Genomic DNA, 26,828 nt, shown 5'->3' on the forward strand with positions numbered 1-26,828 from the left:
AAGCTTTGACTAAACAACCAAAATGGAAAAGATTTTTGTATGCTTAAATGTTTCTTACTTCCTTTAGCTCAATCTTCATCATACAGACTGAATCCCTAGATTATTTCATTAGGTGAAAAGGTAAAATCTACTCTTTTAAATGTTTCTGCTATAACAAAAGTAAGAGCGCTTTCACTTTAACAAACTCTTCAGAGCTAAGATTTACATGAAATACCCCAAAGAATGCTAATTCTCTCTTAACAAGGTGATATAATTATTTCTCTCCTTCTTAACACTATTCATCATTAACTAGACCTCATCCCCGGGTGATGTAAAATTTCTCAATACCTTATTAAACATTAATTGTTTTTCCTCTTGTTGAAAGTATGTGAATTAGAAAGGGCTGTATTTATTTAAACTCTGAATGTGTAAGGAATCTCTGGGCCTGAAATTCCAAAAATTATCATATCCTGAGAATATAATGTACTTGTGTTCCCAAAGCAAAATATTCATATTTGGGCCTGATTTCTAAATATTTCTGAGATTATCTTCTGTACAAGAAACATTCAGGAAAACTGAAGACAGACACACATACTCCTTTTACAAAGTATGTGTCCAATAAATCTATAAATTACAAAAACCTTCTTTGTAGTAAATTGTAGTCAACTGTGCAGAGTTCATGAACACAACATGTGGTAACCAAGTGTGACAGGTGAATGTCACAGGCCATGAATTTGGGAAGCTTTTAGAGGTAGATACTATCTTTTAGATTTGCACAGTCACGATTCTTTGTAATAAATGCAGATGTCCACTTTTATGAATCAAATGTGAAGTTCATGAGAAACTCTAAAGTTCAAGAATGAAATCGTTTTGAAATGACAGAATTGTGTAAAAATTCATGAAAGTAACATTTGCATACCCAAATTCCATTCCAAAAGGCTTAATGCAGTGATCTGGAGCAAAAGAAGACAGCACCATGGCTCTTGAGACTGCATACACACCAGCATTTCAATCCTATAACATTTACATTGTGCTCTAGGAACAAACTAACCTTGTAGCTTTAGTTCAGTGGTAAATGTCACAAGATTAAGCACCTTTGTATAATCATCATGTTGTAACACTCTTGAATGATCTTATGAGTTCACTGCCAGCCTTCAGTGTTCAAATGCTCATTCTACACAAATTAGGATTTGCTTTTAGAATCCACAAGTGAGAAATGGTTTAATATTCATATTTCACAAATGTACTGATTTTCAGGCGATGAGCTCTCATCCCTTTGCATATCTTGGTGTGAAGGTTATATGTGAAATTGCTTCTGGGCCAATACATAGGACTTGGGAGCTGGAATGAGAAGTCTGGGCTTCACACTCTGCTAGCCTTCCTGAGATAACATGAATCTTATCAGTCCACCTCTAAAATCTCTCTGTATCCTATACACAGCAAGGTGCTGGTATCTCCTCACACTGGGGAGGTAGAGTAAGGAGACTGAGCCAAGCCTGTTCAATGGAATGGTAGAAGTCTATGGCCAATCTCCTTCTAAACATTTTTTTTAAATAGAATTTCTTTAAAACATCATGCATGCCCTTGAGCTAATAGGTTTTGAATTTTGAATATAACAGCATAAGGTAGCCGACACAGAAGCTATTACAACTGGCAGTTACTATTTCCTCATGATGAAAACTATGCTTGTTAATTCTGGGAAATACACTAAAACGTCAGTGACTGAGTGCAGAAGAACCATTGACTTCCAATACAAAGAACAAACTATGTGTGTGTGTGTGTGTGTGTGTGCGTGCGCACACCACAAACATGAATTTACATGATATAAGTTCAACCAGTATGAAAAGCCTAAACTTTCAGAGTTGAAAAATGCTTTTTGAAAGCATGACCTGCCATGAACGATGACTGTTTGAATCAGTCATCAGCAGTCATGACTACTGAATTCCCACCATCAGCCATAACAGGGGATACACAGTAGGTGCTTATAGAAGTTTCATGAGTGGAGTCACCTAGCCATAACCATGACATATAGTCATCCCTCACTGTGGTCATCCATATTAGCAATAAACATCTCAAAGATGAGAAATGAATGCATATTTATTCTCATTTACCTTATTAGTTATTATTTATGACAATACTAGTTATTACAGGAGATGGTAAATCTTACACAAAACCTCGCTAGTGTGAACAACAATCATGAATATAAGCATAGATCTATCTCGTTGGTATAATTTAAGGCACCAAGTCCTAAAGAGCATCTTTCACTAGAACATGACAAGGTTAGAGACTGTTACCCTTTGAAAAATGAAACTAACAAAACTGAGTGACTTCAGGTGATTTTCAAAATAATCCCCAGATATAATTTATCTCACCGTTGATTATATAAAAGCAATGTCCTTCAGGATATCTATCCTATCCCACCAAATCTGGTGAGGAAAATGGAAATACGAACAATATGCTGGTGAAAAAACTGATGTCACATGGTAGACTTCAACATAAAACAAAGTGAGAAGAACAAAATAATTTATTGAAATCTTTAGGGAAGTGGGGCTAGGTTTGGGAAATAAGCCCACACTAAACACTTGTTAAATCAACAGGCAATACTTTATTTGGGGTTTGACAGGAAAATTAGGAATTTAATCACAGAAGCAATTTGCGGTTTTAGATGCGGCTTTCAAGTTAATAAGCAAATGCATTTGTGTTCAAATGCAATGTTTGTTAATATGTTTACTGAAGTGATGAGAATAATTGCAGTCCTTGAAAGAATGAATGTTCGAATTTGCATATTCAATACTTTATCCAAAAATAACTAGTTAGACTTCAGCAATAATTGCCAAAGATAAAAATGAGTTAAATTGCAATGTTGTGTTTTTAAAAATTAAGTCTTTAAAATGTGTTTTATGACATAGATTCCCATTTCTCACTCATTGATAAGTTTTAAGCATATATATTTAAGAAGAAAAAAAAAACCCACTGGGATTAAAAGCAACTCTTCAGTTTACAGAGTTACAGCCTGGTTCCAATTGATCAGTTCTTGCCTTAATATTATTCCTACAAGAATTACAGATAAGGTTTGCTATTCATGTCTTCTTTGCCTTACTCCCTTTGAAGGGCCCGCTCCTTACGTGACCTGGCCTGGCCACTCAGAACAATCCAATCTCGGCCTCAGTGATTAGTTAAGAATACAAATGTGACCCAACTGATTTAACTTGATTTTGACCAATACGTTTTCCTTCCTCCTCACTGCACTTCAAAAACACAAGAAAGAAGAACAATAAATGGTGTGAATTAATTTTGACACTCCCATCTGTGATATCTAAAAACTAACTTCTCTATTTTTCTTGGGTTATAGACTGCTCACACTATAAGCCATGTTTTTATTTCTGACCGCATTCAGAACTTTTGATGACACTAACAGGAAGGACGTCCTCTTTTTCCAGCTGCTATGGAAAGGATGTAAGTAGGCCTCGTGTTCTTTTGTCACTTCATGGGCGATCTGTCTTAAAATGGAGCCAAAAAAGGGAATCAGTCCAAACTTAGAATATGCTATCAAATGTACTATGGACCACTTCTCACCCTCTGATCTTTCGTGACATTCTTGACTTCTAACATGATCTAATACCAAATTTGCTTTGTTTTTTTCCCATTTTGCATTCCTTTTTTTTTTTTTTTTTTCATGCTCCACAGTAGCAGGCACTGTTTGCTAGGTATTTGGGAGGTAAGGAGGAAGAACATACAGTCTTCATCTTTAAGGGAGTTATATCCTACTGAGACAATTGCAGATTCTGGTAAGTTTCACCATACAGGTAGGCACAGGATACAATGGGCATCATCACAGCAGGAGACCCAACACAGAAGATACTGAGAAGACTTCATGAGAGACACGGTAATGTAGACAAGTTTTAAATGCCTGGTAAGAGATGCTGTTTCCTTCTGCTTCCCTCGGGCACTATAGATATTCTTTACTTTTTAATGGTTAGCAATTATTCCAACCATGTACAGATTTCATTGATTTTAGCGCCTGACTATGGGTATGGGGATGAGAACTCATCAGCTGGAGAAATCAGGATGCTAAAAGTTGTTGAGCATGAACATAAACGCAGAGAATCGGGCCCAGTAACCCAGCAGAAAGGATTGTATCTCTTTAAGAGCCAAGAGAATTAGAGGGACAAAAACCTCTTATTTGCCTTGAAGCAAGCAGCATAAAAGTGAAATAATAGTGACTTTAGATCTTACATGGCAACAATATATATGTAAGAGACAAACTGCATATAATAAAAATTATACTTAAAATATATATTAGATATTATTACACAGAATATAGGGTATATTATACACAGTCCATATGCTATATTTTATATTGTACATGTAGAAAATACAGCATATACAAATGCAGTACATATATAGAGCCCCATATGTTAACTATATGTGGTACCATGTACAGTGGTACATTATGTGTGTGTGTACATATGCGTGTGTGACTCTGTATGTATAGACAATAAATCACCTCAGACTTCACTTCCTTACATTTTACTCTTTCAATAAACATGAGCAGAAATTAGTTTCTTTTATTTTTCTATCTTATACTGAATGCATTTAGTAGACTTTTGGCAAATTCCATTATAGGGAATCATACCTAAAAGGGAGAAACTGGAAGGGGACATGATATTTTGCAATGATATTTAGTCCTTATAACTGGTATATCAATATTTTTTACACTGTACCTTATTAACATAGTTTACTTATCATATAGAGCTGGAAGAAAATAATGTTGGGACTATTTCCTTTTGAGGAGAAAAAAAACAGAAGAGCTACGGTTTTGAGGGTTAGTCTAGAGCAGTGCCATCCAAAAGAACTTTCTAGAAGCATAAGTGATCATTGGTTCCTTCTCGTACAGTAGCTATTGGCCACACGTGCCTACTCAGCACTTGAAATAAGGCTGTGCAGAGGTTCCTGGGTGGCTCAGTTTGTTAAATGTCTGCCTTTGGCTCAGGTCATGGTCTTTGGGTCCTGGGATCAGAGCCCATGTCAGGGTCGTGGCTCATAGGGAGTCAGCTTCTCCTTCTGCTCTTCCCCCAACTCGTGCTCCCTCTCTCTCAAATGAATAAATAAAATCTTAAAAAGGAAAAAAAAAAGAAAAAGAAAAAGAAAAGAAAGAAGGCTGCCTTGACTTAAAAATATATTTTTAATCTAACTGATCTAAATCTATAGGGTCAACTTCTGGCTACTGGCTACCATATTGGACAACATAGCTTTTCAATCTCAAGCTAGACTAAATGTGGAAAACATAAAGCCCACATAGGACGTAGTTCACTTGAAGCCTTATTTTCTTTGGCCTATATCATGATTAAAAAGAAAGGTGGAGTTAACACTTGAAGGAGAGTTTCCGAAGAAAAAAATACCTGAATTTTAAGATGTTATTTCTCTATTTGACAGAGAGAGAGAAATCACAAGTAGGCAGAGAGGCAGACAGAGAAAGAGGGGGAAGCAGACTCCCCGCCAAGCAGAGAGCCTGATGCAGGGCTGGATCCCACGACCTTGGGATCATGTTCCCACGACCTTGGGATCATGACCCCAGCCAAAGGCAGAGGCTTTAACCCACTGAGCCACCAAGGTGCCCCCAAAATACCTGAATTTTAAAAGATCTCTTGAAAAGCTTTTGTTACACTGGCCTGGGATTCCTGGATGGTAACTAGTGGCCAGTGCTGAGAAGCAGTCATGATGATTCAATAGGCTTCTAAGTGTTGGACAGTTTCCAGTTATTATTCAAAGTGTCTATACGTTCTTAAGGCACACCCACCTCTTTTAGCTCTGTTACTTGCCTGGTCCCCAGAGGCATTTGCATACGTGGTTCCTTTAAAGGCTGACTGACATCAGTACAAGCGATCATGGATGTTCCTATTTGGGGGTCTTTCATCTGAGCAAATGGTAAGCATTTATAACCCCATGAAAAGCCAGAGAAAGCCCCTCCCATTTAAAAATGTTATTAATACTCCCTCAGGGTAATCTCTCTCAGCGTCATCGGCAATTACAATGAGAATGAATACTAATTAACCTTTAAATATAGACTTTGGGGCTTAGGTGGGGAGATGCAAAGGAAAGAATAAAATTCTCAATTAAACCCTAACACAAGTAATTTCTCTGGAGAATTTCTGAACTTTTGGATTTCTAACATGGCCAATTAAGAGTTCTTTTTACCCAGTGGGATAACCAAGAAAAGATCTCTCATCAGACAAATCTGTCTCAGTCTACAAGACAGGCTGTGGGCTTACGAAGGATAGTCTTTTCTAAGACTATTAAACTTTTTTCTGAATCAAAGAAAACATGTTTGGATTGTCTTTAACTTATCATTTCACACGAACCACTGATTTTCTTCCACGGTATCTATTTATTTATCTAACTGCTTATATTTAAAAATACTTATAAAAAACATCACATTTCTCTGATTTTCTGTAAAAAAGAAAATCCCCATTTTTATGTCTTCAGTGTTATTCCACACTTAAACCATTTATCTGTAGTTTTTAAAGGATAGTAAAAAAATAAGAATAAGCAAGCATATTTTCTTCTGAAATACTTAAAGAATATTATAGAATGTAACAAGACTGACTGTGAACATCAAAAGCTAGAAGAAGAAAACAGGCTATAATGGAAGGTATTGTCCAAATAGATAAGGTCATAATTACAACCTCCATTGTTCTATACTCTCATTTGCTCTATTAGTATAACCTCTTATACAGATAACATGAATAATGGAGTTATTATAGGAAAGCCTAATATTTTCACAACGTAAAATCGCAATGTGGTTTTTCAAGGTCTTGACTTCTAGTGACTAAAAACCCTTAGTTGAAGTGGAATTTTATATTGGTTACAAGTCTTAACTTTAGAAAATCTTTAGAGCTATAATGAAAGTGTCTGCTCTATTTGGCTACAAACCAACGTACTTTAAAACAATACTTAGCATGTTAAATTTCTGCAATTATGAGGCATAAAAGGGATGATCAATTTAAGTCATATATCTCCTAGTCTCAGAATCAGATTTTGTTTAAACTGCAACATACAACATCTCAGGGCACATTATAAAGCATACGAAGCTCTATGTAAATGGCAGAACCTCTTCACCCACATTTTATACATGTTGTCAGTATGCTTAAAAACACACTCTCTGGCATTACAATAAATACGCAATATATAAAGGAGTGATTGCAACAAAAGACTATTTCTGGATTTCTGAGCTCGAGATTTCTCGCTATTTGGTAAAATTTTACAAACATAATTAAACTCTTCCTTTAGAAATACACTCCTGCCTGACAAAATCTTATATCTAATGATGACGTTTCAGCTGAACACATTTATCATCAAATTATTCATAAGATAAATGCTAGGAATACAACTTTACTGACAACAGAGAAACAGCCCACAGATGAGTCATTCATATGGACTCTATCATATTACAGTCATATCTAAAAGGAGAATCTTCTGTTTCAGGGAGAAACAAATGGATAAATTTGGAAAATGGTAGAATGTCCTATGAAAATGCTGGGGGGAAATGTTTCCAGGATAACATCTTATTAAAGTTGATCTGTTCATCTTTCCCCCAAAGAGGAAAGTATTTTCAGATGTTGCTTCTGCTTATATCGGATTAATTGAACTATCTCATTATTACAGATTCTTGATTTTTTTTAAATCCCCTGCTGTACTTTTCTTATTTCTATAGGGTGAGAAGGAGGCAGAGAGAAAACTTTTTATCACCTCTGCCATTTCTGACCAGTAACCTGGAATTGTTGTTTATTTTGGTGCAAGTATCCAGTAAGTGCTCAATAAGCACATCTTGAATATTGTTTAAAGAGACTGACCTTGGTTACTTCCAGATGCAAAAATACAAAGGTCTACCTTCTAACCCAAGGTTGACCCAATTTAACAAGGAATGTCGACTTCTATTACTTACATGGATTAAGAAAACAAAAGAAGTTCAATAAGATCTATATGACTACTCTAAACACTTAGAATTTTATTAATACAGGCTGAAGTGTGCTTGTTCTGCAGGTTATAGAAAAGGTTTTGCCAAGAAACTAATACTGTAAACAGAGTTTTCAAGACAAACGCTCACAGTATTCAAAAGAGCATTTTATTTTCAAGGTGCCTCAAGCACTTTTTCGTAGCCACTTATATGAAAGCAGCATATGCTCTTTATAAATAATTCATTTCTTCATTAAATTGGGTCACCTAAGCACACCTAACAGTAAAAATTGTTAATCTTGTGTTCTTTAAAAAAGTAAATACGATCCCATCCAAATAAGCTATCATTGTCCCCCAAACATTAATACTTTTATCTTAAGGTGATGGGAATTCAGATTTTTTTTTTCTTCTTTCTTCCTTACACCTTTCTGTGATGTTTGAAGGTTTTCAGTGAACAAATATTCACATAATCTGAAAAACACATACTTTTACATAAAAAAACCCTACTAAACAAATACAATTTCTCTCCAGGAATAATTAAAATTACTTTAGTAAGAAGTTATTTTATTCTTCTAGACTTAATGAATCTTCAAACACATAGTCAGTAAAATGGTAGAGGAATAAGTCTAAATGCTAAAAAGTATTTTTTTTTCAACTATGATTTCTAAATACCTTTGGAACATCTGGTTTTGTCCCCACAATGCATATATATGATTCCAATGACTACATATAAACACGTTTATACATTAAATTGCACTATAAATGAGTAAATAGGACATTGTTTATTTAAGAGATTCTACTGTGTCTCCTTTAAATCAAGAACTCTTGCAAAGTGAATAATCAATCAAATATAGACAGTAGGGATCCAAATGTTTATGTAGGACATCTGCTGATCATGACATACAACTACAGTTTCATGTATTCTTTCTTAATGATGCTATGAATATACTGAAACCAGAAAAAAAAAAAGTTACAATTGCCACATTGTTGTTTCATAATTTGGATTTGCAAACTTGTCACTGTACCTGTAATGAGGTGAGGGGTTGCCTCTTGCTTCACAATTTAAAGTTATTTTTTTATCCTCTGAACCCACAGGGAAAATGCTGTTGCTGGGCTCTCTGATAAACACTGGACCTTGCAAGAGCAGCTCACCTGTATGGGTGGGAGACATCCAAAATAAACAATCATAGTAAGTAAAAGGTACCGCAAAATCTGTATTCTAGAATCAAAGAAGAAAAACAAGTAAAAAGTATCTGCTCTTTCAAAAAAAAGAAAAAGAAAAAGCAGATATTGCCTCCCTTGTCCACAGAACACACTCTGCAGGCAGTGGTTTGCTAATGAGCATCAGTGAAACAGCTGACAGCCTAGTAACATGTATGCAACAATGAAAACTAGTATTGAAAAACATTGCCACATTAATAAATTTCCTTTAAAGTATAAATAAGGCGATACTAATTACTTTTTATAATATAAACTCTACCTAAATTTTCACTGGTGAATATTCTTTTACAGAAGGTCTTTCTGTCCTAAGGGTCTTCACCAAGACTAGCTGAATACCTCAGCATGATCTTTTTCATAAAATCTGCCATGTATGCGAATCTGAAGGTTGACAATATTCTTTTTCTGTTTTGACCTCAAAACACTCAGCACTTGGTGGTATTTCCACTTTATTACTAACCAAGTGAAGAGAAGGAGATAACCCTAAGGAAGTATCTTTGAAAGTATCTTTTAAAGAAAAAACTCAAATATTTTCTGAGAATTTCCACATATACACAAAAATAAAAACCTGTCTTTGTGCTATGAATTTAAAAAGGAATGAGGTAATGCAATCAACAAATGCTTATGCCACTTTAGTTGTACAATCATTGCCAGAGCATTTCTGAAAACAAACAAACTCACAGGGGAAAAAAAAAAAAAAAGAAAAAAGAAAATAAAATTCTTTACTCTCCTATCTTGGGAGCATTCAGTAAAATAGGAGGAACTCCTACTGAAGCAAAGAATGAATAAACAGACTAAGAAACAAAGAGAGCTCACAAGTAGTCAGACAAAGAAAAGAAGTTAGAAAAGCAACAAAAAAAGTCCAGAAACTATGAACTTATATTTTGGCAACTACAAGTAGTAATAACATTCCCAAGAAATGTTTACCATAATAACAAGAATAATAAAATAACATGATACTGAAACTAATCACTGACATGATGAAAACAGCAGTAGCTGGTGCCAGTGCATTAAACCTATGTGGCCATATCTGTTCTTTAATCTTCAGAGAGATCATTATTCCTAATGAATAGAAGAGAAGCATGGGGTCTAAAAGTAGCTAGGTGACGGGGCAAGTTCACACAGCATTGCAGAAGGTACACACCCTAGAACATCTGAGTCCAGAACCCAGGCAGTGAACCCTCCTGTTATGTTCCAAAAAGCCTTGCCCTTCATCTGGTCTTTGCCCTCACCTTCTGGCAGGTAACTTATGCCATTTGTGATGGGAATGCCTTTGTTTGGGGTGGGGTCTGGCCACCTTGGATCTGAGGGTGGGACCAGCCACACCTCACATTGTGGGATGGGGCCTGGCCATACCAGAAAGACCAATTTGTGACTGATGGTGGGAGATTTTTGTCATGAGGTGTGAGATGACTTGGGCAACTGAGCTCAACTACATGAGCCATCATGAGTCACTAATTATGTAATGAAGCCCCAGTAAAAACCCTGGACACTGAGGCTTGGTAAGTTTCCCTGGTTGGCCAGAGTCTTTCCTTACTAAGGCACATACATCAATGACAGGAGGTTTATTCATCCTGAGGACAACAAAAGCTTAGCTTTGGGGAACTGTCCAGATGCTATCCTATGGGTTTCTTTCTTTGGCTGATTTTAGCATGTATCCTTTCCCTATAATAAGCCATAATCATAATTACATTAGCTTTCAGTGACTCCTGTCTGACTCTCTAGCAAATTATCAAAGCCAGAACTTGCAGTTGGTATTAGAAATACCTTAGGGTAACTTAGATGACCTAGGGTAGTCTAGAGACTGTGCACTCAAACCTTAAAGTCTAGCTGAATATGAATACCCTTTTCACTGCAACATCACCACAAAGTTAATCCTTACTAATACCAGCCATACCTTAAGAAATCAGGCTGCTATTCTCTCTAGCCCCCAGTTTTTATTTACCTCTGAGGGGGAAACACCACTAGGAAAAAGTTCTCACCTTTTTTCATAAAAAGGGAGAACTTTCAGAAGAAATAGATTTTGAAATAGCTATTAATACCCATAATCAAAAAAATCCAATGTTGTCATTTTTCTGATTCTCCCACCCCTAAGTAAGTTTAATGCATTAAAAATTAACAAATAAATACAAAAATGACAATTGACTTCATTAATTAAATTTACAGTCTTAGAAAGTTGAAAATAATTTTAATGCCTATTTGTAAATATTTACAAATATGGTGGATTTTCCATAGCATTTTTTTTTCTGGTTTAATAGCTCTTGATTTACTTAGAGTGGTTAATCTATTTTGTTCTATTTGTTTCTATTTTCCATAGCATTTTTTTTTCTGGTTTAATAGCTCTTGATTTACTTAGAGTGGTTAATCTATTTTGTTCTATTTTATTCTGTATTTATGTATTGAATGGTATTGCATCCTTGTTCCAACAAACTTATATATGGGGAGCTGAAAAACAATATTAGAGTAATATCATAGCATAGATTTGAAAATCCCAGGTAAGCTGGGGAGAGAAACTGACAGAAGGAAAATCAGGTCAAGATAAGAAGGGGGTGATTTCAATGAAAAAGAGAAAAAAAGGTGTATTTTTTAAAAAATTTTCCTACAAATGACTACAATGAAAATTCAAATGTCCATTCCATCATCTTCTAACGCAAGTCATATCCCAAATGATACTCTAATTCTTCTCTAGAGACCATTATTAATTTTAAATGAAGGTGTTAGATAACCATAAACCTTTTTATTCTGACACCCTTTTGAGAGAATGACAATCACAGGTAATTTGCTAACATTTATGTGCCAGGCACTGAACTGAGGAAATTACAAACTTTGCTTTCCTTATTCCCAGGCTATGTTTGACCCCACCCTCTACCCTATGAGGTCTAGCGCCGTTCTTGTCTATGTCTCGCAGGCCATGCTGACTGTTGCCACACATGGGCTCAGCCTCCACCACCCTTGTTATTCTTGTGCTCGGATTTCCTTTTGTCATTCAGAAGTCAGCATAAATGTCATCCGCTCAGCTTACATGTCCCACCACCCACCTCTCATTTCCACCTTGCACAGAGGTTCCAAAGCACATCTCGCTGTATCTCACTTTATGTAGACATTATACATGTTCACATATGCTCTTGTTATTTGCATCTAATTCATTGTTGTATCCCCAACTCCTAGAACATGGCAGGTATTCTGTATTTATGTATTGAATGAATAAGATGAATGAAGGAATTCTCACAATAACTCTATATAAAGCTGATATGTTTTTACAGCTAGTGATTGATAAAACCAAGAGTTTAATTCAGAGCTTGTGTTTTCATCTTATAGTTATTTGGCCTCCCCAGCAGAAACTGAGGCACAGAGCAGTTAAATAACCCAACCTGGCAACACAGGTTTGGTTTTTTGTTTTTGTTTTTGGTGGGAGACCTGGTAGCAGACCCTAATAGCCCTATTCTTGGTGTGTTTCCCTTTCCAGTAAACCACAAAGTTCTAAATATGGTCAAAGGCAAAATTAACCATCAGCTTGCTATTTCAACTTCAGTATTTCCGGATAACACTGGAGTTCCCAGCCTGTAAGGCACATACACACCATTTCTGAAATTTAAAGCTCCTAAAGGTTTTTTAAACCATCAGCAGCCATTCAAAAGCCTCCTAAAATGGAAGTACAAATTAATAATCATATCTGACAGGTCAGTCCATGCTTCATACTCTGAAAAGAAACAAAGACTACTCACTCTTGCTTCACCAGAGGGAAATAGAGATGCTGGGGTATAAGGCTGTCATCTCTTGCTAGCAACATAAACTTGAAAGGAAGAGATTCTGAAGTTTCATTTTCTTCAAAATGAATTTTGATCCTCAAAAGGACAGAACCTTAACGATTCACATGGATATTCATAACCAGCGAAAAGCTGCTTGGCTGAGAACAGAAGGGGGCCTCCTGGCTAACGAAATGGATTCAGTGTAACATTTAGATTGATGCTAAACTTTACTTTCTGTGACAGGGGCATTTTTTTGATATGCTAGCCTGGCTCCAAAGCTCCATTTTACGTTTACAGCCTAAAATAAAGGGCATATAACATTTCCGAACAGGACTAATAAGTCCAAAAGTCCAATCCTGAGGTGTTATTTTTTCCCCCCCAAACACCCATGGGCTACTCAGAATAACTACCTTTGAATGTAAGTACAAGCTTTATGAGCTCCTAAGGTAATGTCACCTAAAAGATCAAACTGTGGCCAATCAATTCTAATAGTCATACTCCATACGATTTTTATGAAGGCTGACAAGGAGAAACAGACAAAGCATTCCAGGAAGTTGGATTACTTTTACTAAAAGAAATAAAATTCCTAAAAGACCATGATGGTATCTCTGACATTGCTATGGAAAAAGGAGAGCATATCCTATTTTCCTTCACTTATTTACATCACATCTACAGGATGCAAAACTGAAGGATATTTTGAAATGAAGAGGGTAAATCCAAAAAGGGAGCTAGGGTGGGCACTGCTACTTAAAGCAGAATTTAAGAAAAGGTAGAGCTAGAAAGGAATAGTCAATTTATTTATAAGGCATCCAAACCAAACAGAAGGGAGCACAAGACTGGGTCAGAGAAAATAAAAGTAGTATGTCACCAATGAGATGAGATCTGTATTCTAGGCCCTACAATTCTACAGATAAACAAACAAACAAATATGGAAACATTTTCTAGCAGTGGGGCATCTTTTTTTTTTTTTCAACAGTAGCTTAAAGCTACAAAATCCCAAACAAATAGAAGTGACAAAAATAAAATTCCATTTATATTCTCCCAAAGTCAAGGGAGGATAAAGAATTCAATCTTAATTCATTTCTTTAACAAATATTTGAAGGCCAAACACAGTATATGAAAAACTAGTTGTAGCAGGCATTGGTGGTTCATAACTCAACCTCTCTTAACTACTCTTTTTCGTTGTCTTCAAAATTTCCCTCTCATTAAAGATACAGAAAGCAAAAGATAAACTACCTTCCTAGAACACTCTGTAGTTCTTGACTGTGAAGCAAGGTGGACAAGGAGGATTGGATTAGGAGACCAGTAGCAACAAAAGAGGGGTGGATTAGTTTGTGAGGTCCACCATGACACACCACCACAAACTGAGTTGTTTGTGGAATTTACTGTCTCACAGTTCTGCAGACTTGGAGTCTCAAATCAAGGTGTAAACAGGACTGGTTTTTTCAGGGGGTGATAAGGGAAGAATCTACTCCAAGCCTGTCAACTGGGCTTGTAGATATATGACTTCTCCCTGTGTCTCATCAGGTCCTCTTCCCTCTATGCATGTCTCTGTGTCCAAATTTTCTTTTTACAAGGATACATAATAGATTAGGGCCCACGGTAATGACTTCATCTTAACTAATCCCATCTGCCATGACCCTATGTCCACAAAAAGTCATGTTCTGTGGACCTGGAGATTAAGACTTCAACACCCAAGTTTTGAGGGGGACTTAATTTCACCTATCCCAAGAGGTAAGAGAAAACCTGCTAAAAGATTTTAGGAAAGAGTCTCTATACTGATTTTGAAGAAAAAATCAAAACAAAACAAAAAAATATGAAGGAAATGCTGAATTTGCTTCATTTCCTTTCTGATATGGAAATTATCCTGTGAGGAAGGAGGTCATGCTGGGAACCCCTATGGCCATGAAGACACCATGAGGGAGAATAAATATATATATCACAGAAAAGCAAACCCAGAGCCCTCACATCTTTGAGTTCCTAAACCAACATGAACCAAATAAGCCCAAACATCACATTAGAAAAATAAACCTCTAATGGGTTTTTGTCATGTGCAGCTGAATGTACTATAACTAACATGCTAGAAAAAAAGGGAAAAGGCAATACAGTATACTTAAGATGAACAAGAAAAAGAAAATGCTTACCAGGAATAACTAATTTATCCATTTCCCACATCTGGAAATGTTATCAAGCAATTATGTTATAAGAAAAAGTGCTGGAGAATGGCAGACACCTGGAGTATGAGAGCATAATAGAGACCAATAGAAAGCAATAAAAATTATTTAATTTGCTAAATTAATGGTTTTACTACCTGATTTGCTCAATCTGTGTTTCACGTTTTGTCCATAAACAGAAATAAAGAAACTGCATGGGAAGCAATGTGCAATAATTAGACAATTAAAAACTGAAAAGGACTATTTAGGCTTTACAGGTGCTGGAAATGAATGTTCAATAAAAAAAAATCCTCCTGTGACTGGAAGAACCTTTCCAAGTCATGACAAATTTTTAGCAAAAAAATTGCATTTTTCTTTCATTGCAGCCTGTCTTTAAAACACACACACACACACACACAGATGACCACACCCATAAACATATACGCACATTATAGTTGTGTTCAAAGTTAAAATATCTGGATTTTAGCACTTCCGTTTAGTGAACTAATCATATATTTTGATGAAAGTTATCTATTTCACTGGATTAATATTCACTTTGTACAATACTTGAGTAAAAGAGAACGTGGGAGAATTTTGAGGGTGCCCAATATTTAATTTTGATACTTTTAGCCAATGGCTGCATTTCTGATTTGTAAACTGTCCTTTACAACTGAATGAAACAGTTAACCACTTCATTGTTATACTGCAGAAAATAATGTATGTGAGGATTAAAGGCTTAGCAGATGGGTTGAAGTCTTTGCAGATGAAAATGTTTTCATAATGCTTTCTGGCTTTCTTTATTCAAATTCATGTTTTGTCTCCATATGAATGTGAGTTCTAGTGCTTTTGAACTTCCTTGACATCCTTCCATAATCCCCAGCCCAGAGTTATACCTTCCTTGCTAGATAGTTTAATAGCAAGTCCACATGACCAAAAAAAAAAAAAAAGTTACAATGCTACTTTCAGATGCAGTGTGTCATGTGTGCACAATATAGCCAAGAGTGTACAATCTGTGGCTCATGTGCCTAAAAAATATCCACTTACATCCCCACTTTCTCTTATACCACCTTTCACTGAACATCTCTGATATATGCAAATTCACAAGGTTCTCACCAATCATACTGAATTGAAGACTTCATTAATTAACTCTTTTAAAAACATTTCTTAGACATCCTCCCCTCAAAGGTTTTAATAGATTATTATGTATGTGGTTTCTATTGTTTGCCAAAGAGATTGGGTCAAAGCTCTTTGGGGCCCAGGCATGATTCCCTTCATGTATTTTAGAAAGGATGTTTCATAATGAACTCCACTTCAAGGCTATTGTTTCTATGAAAAAATAACTATACAATAGAGAATTTCTATTATAAATCAGTTGTAATGGAGAAGCTATTAAGAAGTAATACCAGCTGGTGATTGCATTCTGTAGTATTTTTGCAGTGTAATCTCATAAAGTAGAAAACAGCATAATTGTTTCTTGCCTACACCTCAGTAAGCAGAAGCCAGCACAGTGTTTGTAAATGTCTGTGTATATAAAATACTATCTAGCTCCCTCTTCCCAGCAAGGATCCTGCTTTCTTCTTTCTAAACAACTAAGGGTATGAAGCTGGGCTGTGCGGGAGGTACAGAGACCCACAGAAGCAGGACAGAGGACAGCCATTGCCAAAACCAGTGTCTGGAACTATGGGATGGGGGTTGGGGGGTCTCAGAACTGCCTGAACTTGAATTACTAAATAATTTCTCAAATTTGCTCTCATCATTTTTCATTTAACCACAACTAAAATTTATTTTTCATCATGATTTATTGTAGACACAGCAGGTGTGTGTAAACGCACATACAAGTGACAAAAAAGAGTCTCTTGAAATAATACTTACGTTTGTTGCATTCTGGGCCATAGCATTTTTTCTCTTCTATTCCACCCAATCTCCTTTAACCTATTCTTTTTTTTTTAAATGCCAGACATAAGTACACATTAATATTATTACCCGTCAATGAGTTTCCATCCTCAATTTGATAAACCCTGGTCTAGAACCATGCCTGTCCTGCCCTCAGTGTCCTAGATTATTATTTTTTATTGTATTTGTGATGACTGTAAGGTATTTCTTTAACTTCCTTCATTTAGGAATTAAACCAACTTAGGCAGTGAAGGTAAAGAACTGTCTGCTTTGGAAATGGAAAGAGTATTTATGGTCCTAACATGTAGAAATGACAAGAGTGTCTTCCCAAACCTGCTAAATGGCTATGTTCTCTGTAGGCTTGGAGAGGGGAGCAAATGCTATGGTGCATTGCTGGTAACCTTGGCAAATAAAAACACAGATTTTATTCCCCCCCGCCCCCAAAAAAAATTGTTTCTTAGTTCTATATATGGGGCAAAATCCCTCATAATACTTATTAAACAAATGCACAGTCCCAAACATCAACATATGAAGATAAAACAGACACTTATGCTTACCAGGCCCTGTACTAGACATTTTGCATCCACTAAGCCACCTAATTCTAAGTGAATATTAAACACTCTGAATAAAAGATGATACTCATGTTAATGTTATTGCTTTCCTCAATATTGACACAACAGAAGTAAAGACCCTCAGGGTTGCAGAGGATGAGTTAAACTGAATACTCTATACACATTTTTGGTGCCGCTACTCTTGAGAATCATTTAGTGATAAGTATGAGAAGGTCCCCACATGTAGGAAGTCTAAGGAAAATCTGCTCTCAATTCTTTCATTCATTTTTACTTAATATCACCACTTAGCAATCTTCCTCCATTCAGAATTCTTAGAACAATTCTTGTGTACTCTGCTCACATATCCCTATCATTACTATACATTGGCTTTACTTGTTTTTCACTTATATTTTTGTTATTCCTAGTCGTTAAACTTTGGAAAATAGTGAATATATTCACTATATATTAAATATATATATTAAACACACACTTCTACCACCTAATCAGGCCAATCATATTGTATATATTAGAAAACTTGGTACATTAATGTTAGAATCAAAATATGTGTTTGTGCTTCTTTGCAAATGGTTTTACTTTACAGAATGTTAATGCTGATCAAAAAAAAAAAAAAAAAGAGGGGCACCTAGGTGGCTCAGTGGGTTAAAGCCTCTGCCTTCAGCTCTGGGACTGAGCCCCACATGGCTTTCTGCTCAGCAGGGAGCATGCCTTCCTCCCTGCATACCTGTGATCTCTCTCTGTCAAATAAATAAAATACTTTTTAAAAATATAAAGAAAAAAAAGAATTTGGCCATTCTCAAGATAACCCTAGGCAAATACCCCATCTCCAACTGGAATATCCATGTCCAACTGCAAAATAATTCATCATAGAAAAATATGGACTTATAGAAGCTAAAATAAGTGACTGCATCAATGAATCTCAAAAAAAAAAAAAAAATACGCCCACTGTGTTCTCACAGGTGTCTACCATCATTAGGTAGCTATTTTTGTTTAAGAAATTTACAGGATGTTGGTCACCTATAATTCTTCCACTCTCTCCTGAATACTGAAAATACAAGTACACAGGTGCAACTTCACTAAAGCTGTAGATAAACAGCACTTTTAAAAGCAACAGCACTCTACCAGTCATTTCTTGTGTAAGTTCTGAATGCTGAAACAAAGCCCCATTTCTGGACATAAAAGTTGCTTTCGCCACTAAAATTAAAAAAAAAAAAAAGTTGAGCTATTGGTGGGCTGTTTTATTACTCAGATTTCTAAAGAAGTTGCTTCAAGTTACTTTTAAGAGGAGTCAGCATTTGCACAGATTTAACTGTTCCCTGAAATGGATCTCTTTGCAAAATATCCCCAAATCCATGATAAATTGTTAATGTGAACCATGAATTTAGTTAACACATAACCAACATGCAATTCTTATTTTAGTCTAAATCTTCTAAGGTCAGGATGTGATGCTAGCTGCCAGCACACTCTACATTTCTGTATCTTCATCTCAGAACGGGAGCTTTCCTTAGGGAAACATGCTTGCTTTTCAGAGAGGGTCTGAGTTAACTTGTCTCTCCAGGACTTTTTACATGCGAGATTCTTTAATTTTATGAAATGTATATGAGGCAACTCATTACATATACTTCAGAATTCTTGTTTGCAGAACTGTATGCCAGTGGCTACTGGGCCAAATCTATCCTGCAGAATGATTAAACTTGGGTCATAAAATGTTCGGGGGGGGGGGGGACCTTCCTTTAAATTAAATGGTCCCATTTAAAAATCCCAAAGTATTAGGTATAAAGTCAAATTTAACCTTAAGGAAAAAAATCAATGATCTAATAATACCAGGCCTCCTTTCTCCCATGGCAATCCTAAACTCAGCACTGCCATACAGACTGAGCTATACACTCAGTCTTCCCAGAAGGCAGCCCCAGAGGGAGTGAGACTTCTTGGGTTTTTAGCAAGACATTCATCCACATTTACGTGAAAATAACTTTGTTTACCAACCGAATTATCTTAAATTGATTTACACCATCCTTCTTCCTGGAATGCTTTCCCTCCTATTATTCAAGGCACAAAATCTTTTGGTAGACCAGCCAAAAATTAATCCCACTTTATCAGAAATGCAATTTAGTGCAATGGATTATAACTCTCCCAATGCATCTGTATTTTAGTCATTTGTGTGGAGGTTGTCTTTTTTTTTTTCCTGAAGCTATGTCCTTTTTATTCCCTAACACCACATTGCAAAATACCTTGCACATGATAAGCTAAGTGCTTGCCAAAAAATGATCTTAAGAAAACATATATTTATGCTTTAGGACAGAGGTCGATAAACTACACCCATAGGCCAAATTCGACTGCCATCTGTTTTTGTACGACCCATGAATCAAAAAAATAATGTTTCATGACACATGAAAATCATATGAAATTCAAGTTTCAGTGTCCATCTATAAAGTTTTATTGGAAGACAAGATATGTTCACTTGTTTATGTATTGTCCATGGCTGCTTTCACATTTTAACAGCACAGAAGTTACGACAGAAACCATATGGCACACAAAGCCCAAAATACTTAGTATCTAAATACTGCATGAAAAAGTTTGCCAACACCTGCTTTAGGAAGGAATATGTCTAAGGGAGAAATAATGACTTTCCATCAAGATAGACATGCTTTTTTCCCCCCTTAATACTACCATCTACCTTTTCAGGCAAGTCATTTAAGTTCTCTGAGCTACTGAGTTATGGAATGATATCAGCATTAAAGGGGTTTTGATTAAAAGATAAGTAATATTGGCCGCCTGGGTGGCTCAGTTGTTTAAGCCTTTGCCTTCGGCTCAGGTCATGATCTCAGGGTCCTGGGACTGACCCCCATATCAGGCTCTCTGCTCAGTGGGGAGTCGGCTTCCTCCTCTCTGTCTCTGCCTGCCTCTCTGCATTCTTGTGATCTCTGTCTGTCAAATAAATAAATAAAATATAAAAAAAAAAAAAAAGATAGGCTACTTGTGACCTCTGTCAAATAAATAAATAAAATCTTTAAAAAAAAAGATAGTCAATATTTTAATGCAGTGCAGTACAATAAATGAGACTTGATACTATTGCCTTTTTTTTTATTTTTTATTTTTTATAAACATATATTTTTATCCCCAAGGGTACAGGTCTGTGAATCACCACTATTGCCTCTTTTTGCTCAGTGCCTGCATCAAACTTTTGATTACATCTAACTGAGGAATGGTAATTTATGAGAAGGTAGTCTAATAAATGGCTTCGCTCATTAGAGCGCCCTATCTACAAGGCATTGTCCTTATCTTCACACTAGCTGTGAACACTGCCACCTGTGTTCAGTTATCTCGTTTGAGCAAATAATTTCAAGTATTATGTCTAAGACAAAAGGTCCTTATTAATCTATGGAGGGTGATAACTTCAAAAAAACGGGAGGGGGGAGGAATCTTTATAATACCTACTGAATCAGTTCTCACTGGGAGACAATTCTGCAACAGGTATTACTCTCCTTTCTGTCTTCAAATAATTACTCACCAAAACAGTATCAATGGGAAACTCAACCAAAAAAGCAGGAAAGAGCTTTCAAAAACCCCATGAGGCAGGAAAAAAAAAAACATTAGATTCTTTTATATCAGTGTTAGTCTAATGTTTATTTTCTCTCTTCTCCCATAATAGGAATAATGGACACAGCACTGAGTATTCTAAATTTGCTTTGCTGCATAAGCAAGCAAAAAGGGAAAAAAAGGCATGTGTGGCACCGTATATGCTGCAGAATCATTTAAGTAAAGATAGATGGCTACTCAGAAACCCATGCAGTACATTGTTCAACAGCCTTTCTTCCTAATTATCCATATAAATAAGCTCTGTATATGCCCCCTTCATGTGTTTTTTATAGATATGTCTGAGCTTAAATATCATTCACATGTATCCACACACTCACAGGATGGGAATGAAAAGCTCTCATTTCCTATTCAAAAAAGTCAGGGAACGTATTTTAAAATCTGACAAAAGAACAACTTGGAAATGAAAAACTGATCTGGAGACTAAAAACCCAGGAGTTCTACTTCGAAAAGTTAAGGCTGATAAAAACACACATACAGATTGCCATCTGCCTTTACAAATCTCCCAGAGGCACATCCAGACGGCACTTGATATTGCAGAGGTTCTAAGAACGAGAGGACCATGGGACACTGCGATGAAAAGTGAACAGGGAAATACCATCCCCAGTATGCATATGTTCTTTGAATAATACTTAGTAGTGCTTCATGTCAACAGGCAACACCAAGCAATGTCACAATGGCAGTAAGTGATCCCAGAGTGGCCTGGATTCCTTAAGTCCACCAAGAGAACATTCATCAGCCTTCCTCATTCATAGGATGGAAACAGCAAATAACGTTCACATGCTTGGGATAAACCATGACTAAGTCACCAGAGCAATGAAAAAAGGAGCCTACACATGTCCCTCTCACATATCAGCAAACCCTATAAAGTAATCCAGGTAAAAAACTGGAGTCACAGGTTCAGAGAATATGGATTCAGGAGTCACCACGCCATTGCGTGCCACCGTGCCCCATTGCACACTTCCGCGGTCCTTGAGTTTTCTTTCTTGACTACCTTCCACAGACAAATCATGGGCCTCTGACCACTACACATGAAGTCTAAGAAAAGAACAGTTTTTTCTGTGTAAGAGTCTCCCAAGGTCACTCATCACTAGCAGGGGCTCGGATCTACCTGAACGAAGAGACAGTGCTCTCCTTTTTTTTTTTTTTTTTTTTTTTTAACTGTCCTTTTAGTTAAAAGGAACAAATTGCTTCCTGTTTAAGTGACAGGTGGGAATATTACTTTTGTCTCCAGCGGTCCCATAAATAAGAAGAGTAAACCCAGATAATATAAAAAGAAAAGTAGTAAGTCAAATACCAAGATAAAAGCTTAATTCCTTAGCTGCCAGGCAGAAGCTGGAAGAGGAAACATTTGGGAAATCTAATGGGCTGCTAGAGGAATAGGAGGTTTTCTGCCTTCCTTTCCCCTGCCCCTCCCCCCACCCTGCCAATAAGACGTTTATTGTTCTTCTCTTCTTTGTAAGCAGTAAATATCCACAATGCAGCATGACCAAGAAGCTCACTGTTTTACACTCAGTACATGCTCTTCAGATACAGACTGTTGTGCAAACATTTCATTATCACCAGTATTTTCATCTCAACCATGTATCATGAATTTTATGAATAGTAGAACTGGAATGACACGAAATTTCACAAACATGCAGTGCAATGGTAGAGTTATTTTAGTTTCATTTCTTGCATCAATGATTTGATTAATGAAAAAAAGTTGATAAATAATAAGGTTACAGAATCATTTTCATGTATATGCTTATTTACTGATGAACAGATGAATTCTAACATTTCATCCATGTCTGTAAGTCATTTGCCTTCTTGTTTTCATTAACACTGTTCAGAGAAATTAATGCCGTATTCCTTGTGGACATTGGAAGCTGCCAGAATACTGGCAATCAGTGGGCAGCTAGCAAAACTGGCTCAGCCTCTCCTTGCCACAGTTGAAAAATAAAAACTCTAGAACCTATTTAGTAATGTGATATTGCTTGAAAATGATGAAAGTTTTATCACAAAACATAAAACAACTATCTCTTCCCATAGTTTCTTCAAATTACAGACATAGATATGTACATATGTTAAGATGTGTACATAATTTGATTGTTCCCTACCACTTACTGTCCTCATAAAGTAATTTGAAATTTAAAAATATCTCTATCGAAAATAGCATCCTATGATGCATATCTAATCACAGAATTCTTTCACTTGACATTGTCTCAAACTTAAAGTGTCAGCTGATGTTCAAAGGAAACAACATGCAGAAGTAAACCTAAATTGTATCTGCATATCTCATTCATGAGGGGGAAAAGAAAAGGCACATGAGAAGTTAGGGCTCACTGACAACACAAGAACAAAGAGCCTGGCTAGTTTTCAAATTAAAATATTCTGCAGGTTTTGAGTTGGGGTTTGGATTTGAAAGTAATGCAGAGGCAGAACTGGTTCCTCTGAATGGGCAGTTTTTTATGTCTAAGATTTTAATTTATACATGTCAACGGCCAGGGTTGGGGGTGTGGGTGAGGCTCTCAACGGATGGGTGGTCAATGACAGGTCGCTTTAGGAAGTCAGGGAAAGGATCCCCAAGGAATACCCTTGCAGGCTTTTTCACTGCTAGAGTGCTTGAATGGTACATTAAGCAAAAAGAAAAGTTTTAAGACTTCAAGGAAATAGAAAATAGAAAATATGTGGAAAATGGATACTACAGAGTTGACGTGAAATTAGAGAAAAACACATAAACTCCTTGCATTGTACTTGCCAGTGAGGACAACCGAGGAGTGGTCATTACTTTTATGCAAGCTTAAAGACATGGACTGAAACTGGAACAGTGAAGAAATAAATGGTCTAGTTCTACACATGAGTATTTTATATAATCAAACTCATAGAATGATTAGCAAGATGGTACAAATAGAGAATGAAGGAAATGCACACTATATTTAAGAGCCCAATCTCCCAAACACTCAGCAATATGTAAGATAAATCACCAAGAGTTACTTGAAGCAATAACATTAGTACATGCTCACAATTCATTCCAGAAAAGCCATGTAGGATTTTCTAAAGGGAAAGACAAAATAGACACAGAAGCCAGGACTAGGACTTATCAATGATCAATCCCATTGAAAAACAAATGGGATTCTGATCTCCTAAGCCATTTGGCACACCAAGGCAAGTTCTGGTTACATATTACTAATGAAGTGTCAAGTATTTTGACTTAGAGTAGCTCAGTATTGAAAGAACCACTTTCAATAGCCCAACCACCCTGGGACGCTTCAGTTTCTATCCATTCTCTTAAGGCTCTTCACCTTAAGGGTAGCTGGAAGAAGTAGCAAATATACAGAAGTGTTTTTAATTGACATATCCTTCCAATGTACACCTAGGCTGTCATGCACATATACACCTATCTTCTGAACGCTGGTCAAAAACAATACTCTCCAGAAGGAAACATTGGTTCTTTCTGTAAAAGGACCAATGTTCAACACACCGTACCCAAGAAAGGCTTAGTGCAGTTCAAAGCTTCATAGGGGGGAAATTTAGGCAATCTAGGTCAAGAAGCCACTGAGTCATGAATTGGTCATGTGACTGGAGGGAAAAGGGCCCCAATAAGCCACACTGTTCTCATTTACAAGATGGGCATGGCCTGGAATACACAAGTGTATATACAAAACTATACGCATGTGTATGGATGTAAATAGAACCCTGTTTTATCAAAGATTACTGTTATCAATGTATTTTCTTTCTTCCTTACCAAGTATTTCTTCCTTAAAAGATATGCACTCCGGTAACTCAGGCCCCCCCCTTTTTTTAAGGGTTTATTTATTTACATGAGAAAGAAGGAGAGGGAGAGCGTGAGTCGGGGGAGTGCATGGGGAGGATCAAGGGAGTCGGAGGGGCAGAGGCAGAGAGACTCTCAAGCAGAATTGGCACAAAGTGTAGAGCCCAATGGGGACTCGCTCTCACAACCCTGAGATTTTGACCAATGTTAAAACTAAGAACCACATGCTTAATCAACTGGGCCACGCAGATGCTCCAATGGCTTATTGTTCACAAGTCTCAGTAGCTTTTTCTAACTCTATCTTCTTCCAACTCTCTTTTTTCCTGAAATAATTCCTCAACTTCCACTTTATCTTGCTAACCTGGAGGAGTTCTTCCGTATCTTTGCTCTGTCTTTCCTTTCCTGTCATATCTGCCCCTGGGTTCGGTCTACCTCCTGTAACTCTCCACCCATTAGGCTTAAACAGGCTCCCCAGTTGCTATCACAATGAAAACCCCTCCCCGTCTCAATCTCCTGCTGGGATACCAAGTGCTCCCCCCACAACCCTACCTCACAACACTGGAATCTACTCTTGATTTTTACAGACTTGCAACTCAAACCACCCACTCCTTGAGCATTTCAAAACTCAGTATGCTCAAAACACATCCAAATTCTTGCCTCCTGTGTTTATTATTTCCTTTAATTGCCTCATTACCGCCCTGCTCAATTTGGAAACCTCAAAGGTCTTCTTCGATAATCTCTTCTCCCTCATCAGGTACAACCATCCAGTTGTTTGTCATACCTTTTCAGTTTTAACTCTGTAATTTCTCCCATCTCCCACCTTACCTTATGATTCCAACTGCCCTACTTTGGGCATAAGTTTTCCCTCACTTCATATACCACAATAACCCCAAAGTGGGCATTTTCTTTAAGTTTTTCTTCCTTCCTTTCTATCCTACAAATATCCTTTGTGGACAATGGTCTTACAGCAAATTCAAGACTCTTATCATTCCCTGCTTAACAATTTCTAGCCCTAGTTTCCAATGGAAATATGACTCTATTTGATACCATATCATATAATTGAAATTTGCTGAGTAGAACCTAAATGTTCTCATAAAAAAAATACATGACATATATAAAATTTGCATTGTTTGGAAATAAAAAGGAAAATGAAACAGGTGAAATTAACTTTAATTATGTATTATAAATAACCCAATATATTAATATTTTTCAATATTCAGTCAATATAAATATTGCTATTGGGATGTAATCCATTCATTTTTCAAAATATGTCTGTGAAACTCTATTTTACACTTAAAACAAATCTCAGTTTGGATTAGCCATACTTCAAGTGCCCAATAGTCACATATGGCTACCATATTGGACAGTGTAGATCTACAGAAATAACAGCTTGGGTTTGAAATGTGGTTACACTTAATAATGGCATGTAACTTTAGGCAAGGTAGTAATCTCTCTGTACCTCAGTTTCCTTCTATTCTATAAAGTAATAATATTTATAATAATACCTATCTCAAAGGGTCTTTGCAATAATTAAATAGATTAACAGAAATAGATTGCTTAAGTTGGGGCTGACATGCAAGAAAGCCTAAGTTGGGGCTGACATGTAAGAAAGCCTCAATATACATTAGTTGTCATTATAATCAAAGCTATTCCATACTTGCCATGGATAACCAGCAACCAATTCTATGTCATACTTTTCTCCACACTTAAATAATCCTTCTTGCCTTTTATGGGCTGAATGTCTGTGTCCTCCCCCAAATCATATGTTGAAGCCCTATCCCCCAATTTAACAGTATTAGGAGGTGGGGACATTGGGAGGTAATGAGGTTTATATGAAGCCACGAGGATAGGGCCCTCATGAAAAGATTAGTGTCCCAACCAGAAGAGACCAAAGAGCTTAATCTCCCTGCCATGTAAGGACCTAGAAAGAAGACAGGTGTCAACAAGCTAGAAATAGTGA

General features: G+C 36.6%; 1 protein-coding gene across 1 annotated transcript in view; it reads right to left on the reverse strand.

The window, feature by feature from the left end:
• CNTN3 (contactin 3) overlaps positions 1 to 26,828 on the reverse strand; it is a 338,845-nt gene that overhangs the window by 213,070 nt on the left and 98,947 nt on the right. The window contains exon 3 of the mRNA XM_059390166.1: positions 8,961 to 9,087. Coding sequence (XP_059246149.1) covers positions 8,961 to 9,087 — 127 coding nt within the window. The remainder of the gene's footprint in view (positions 1 to 8,960; positions 9,088 to 26,828) is intronic.

Source organism: Mustela nigripes, chromosome 2 (assembly GCF_022355385.1).
Source record: "Mustela nigripes isolate SB6536 chromosome 2, MUSNIG.SB6536, whole genome shotgun sequence".
Taxonomy (NCBI): domain Eukaryota; kingdom Metazoa; phylum Chordata; class Mammalia; order Carnivora; family Mustelidae; genus Mustela; species Mustela nigripes.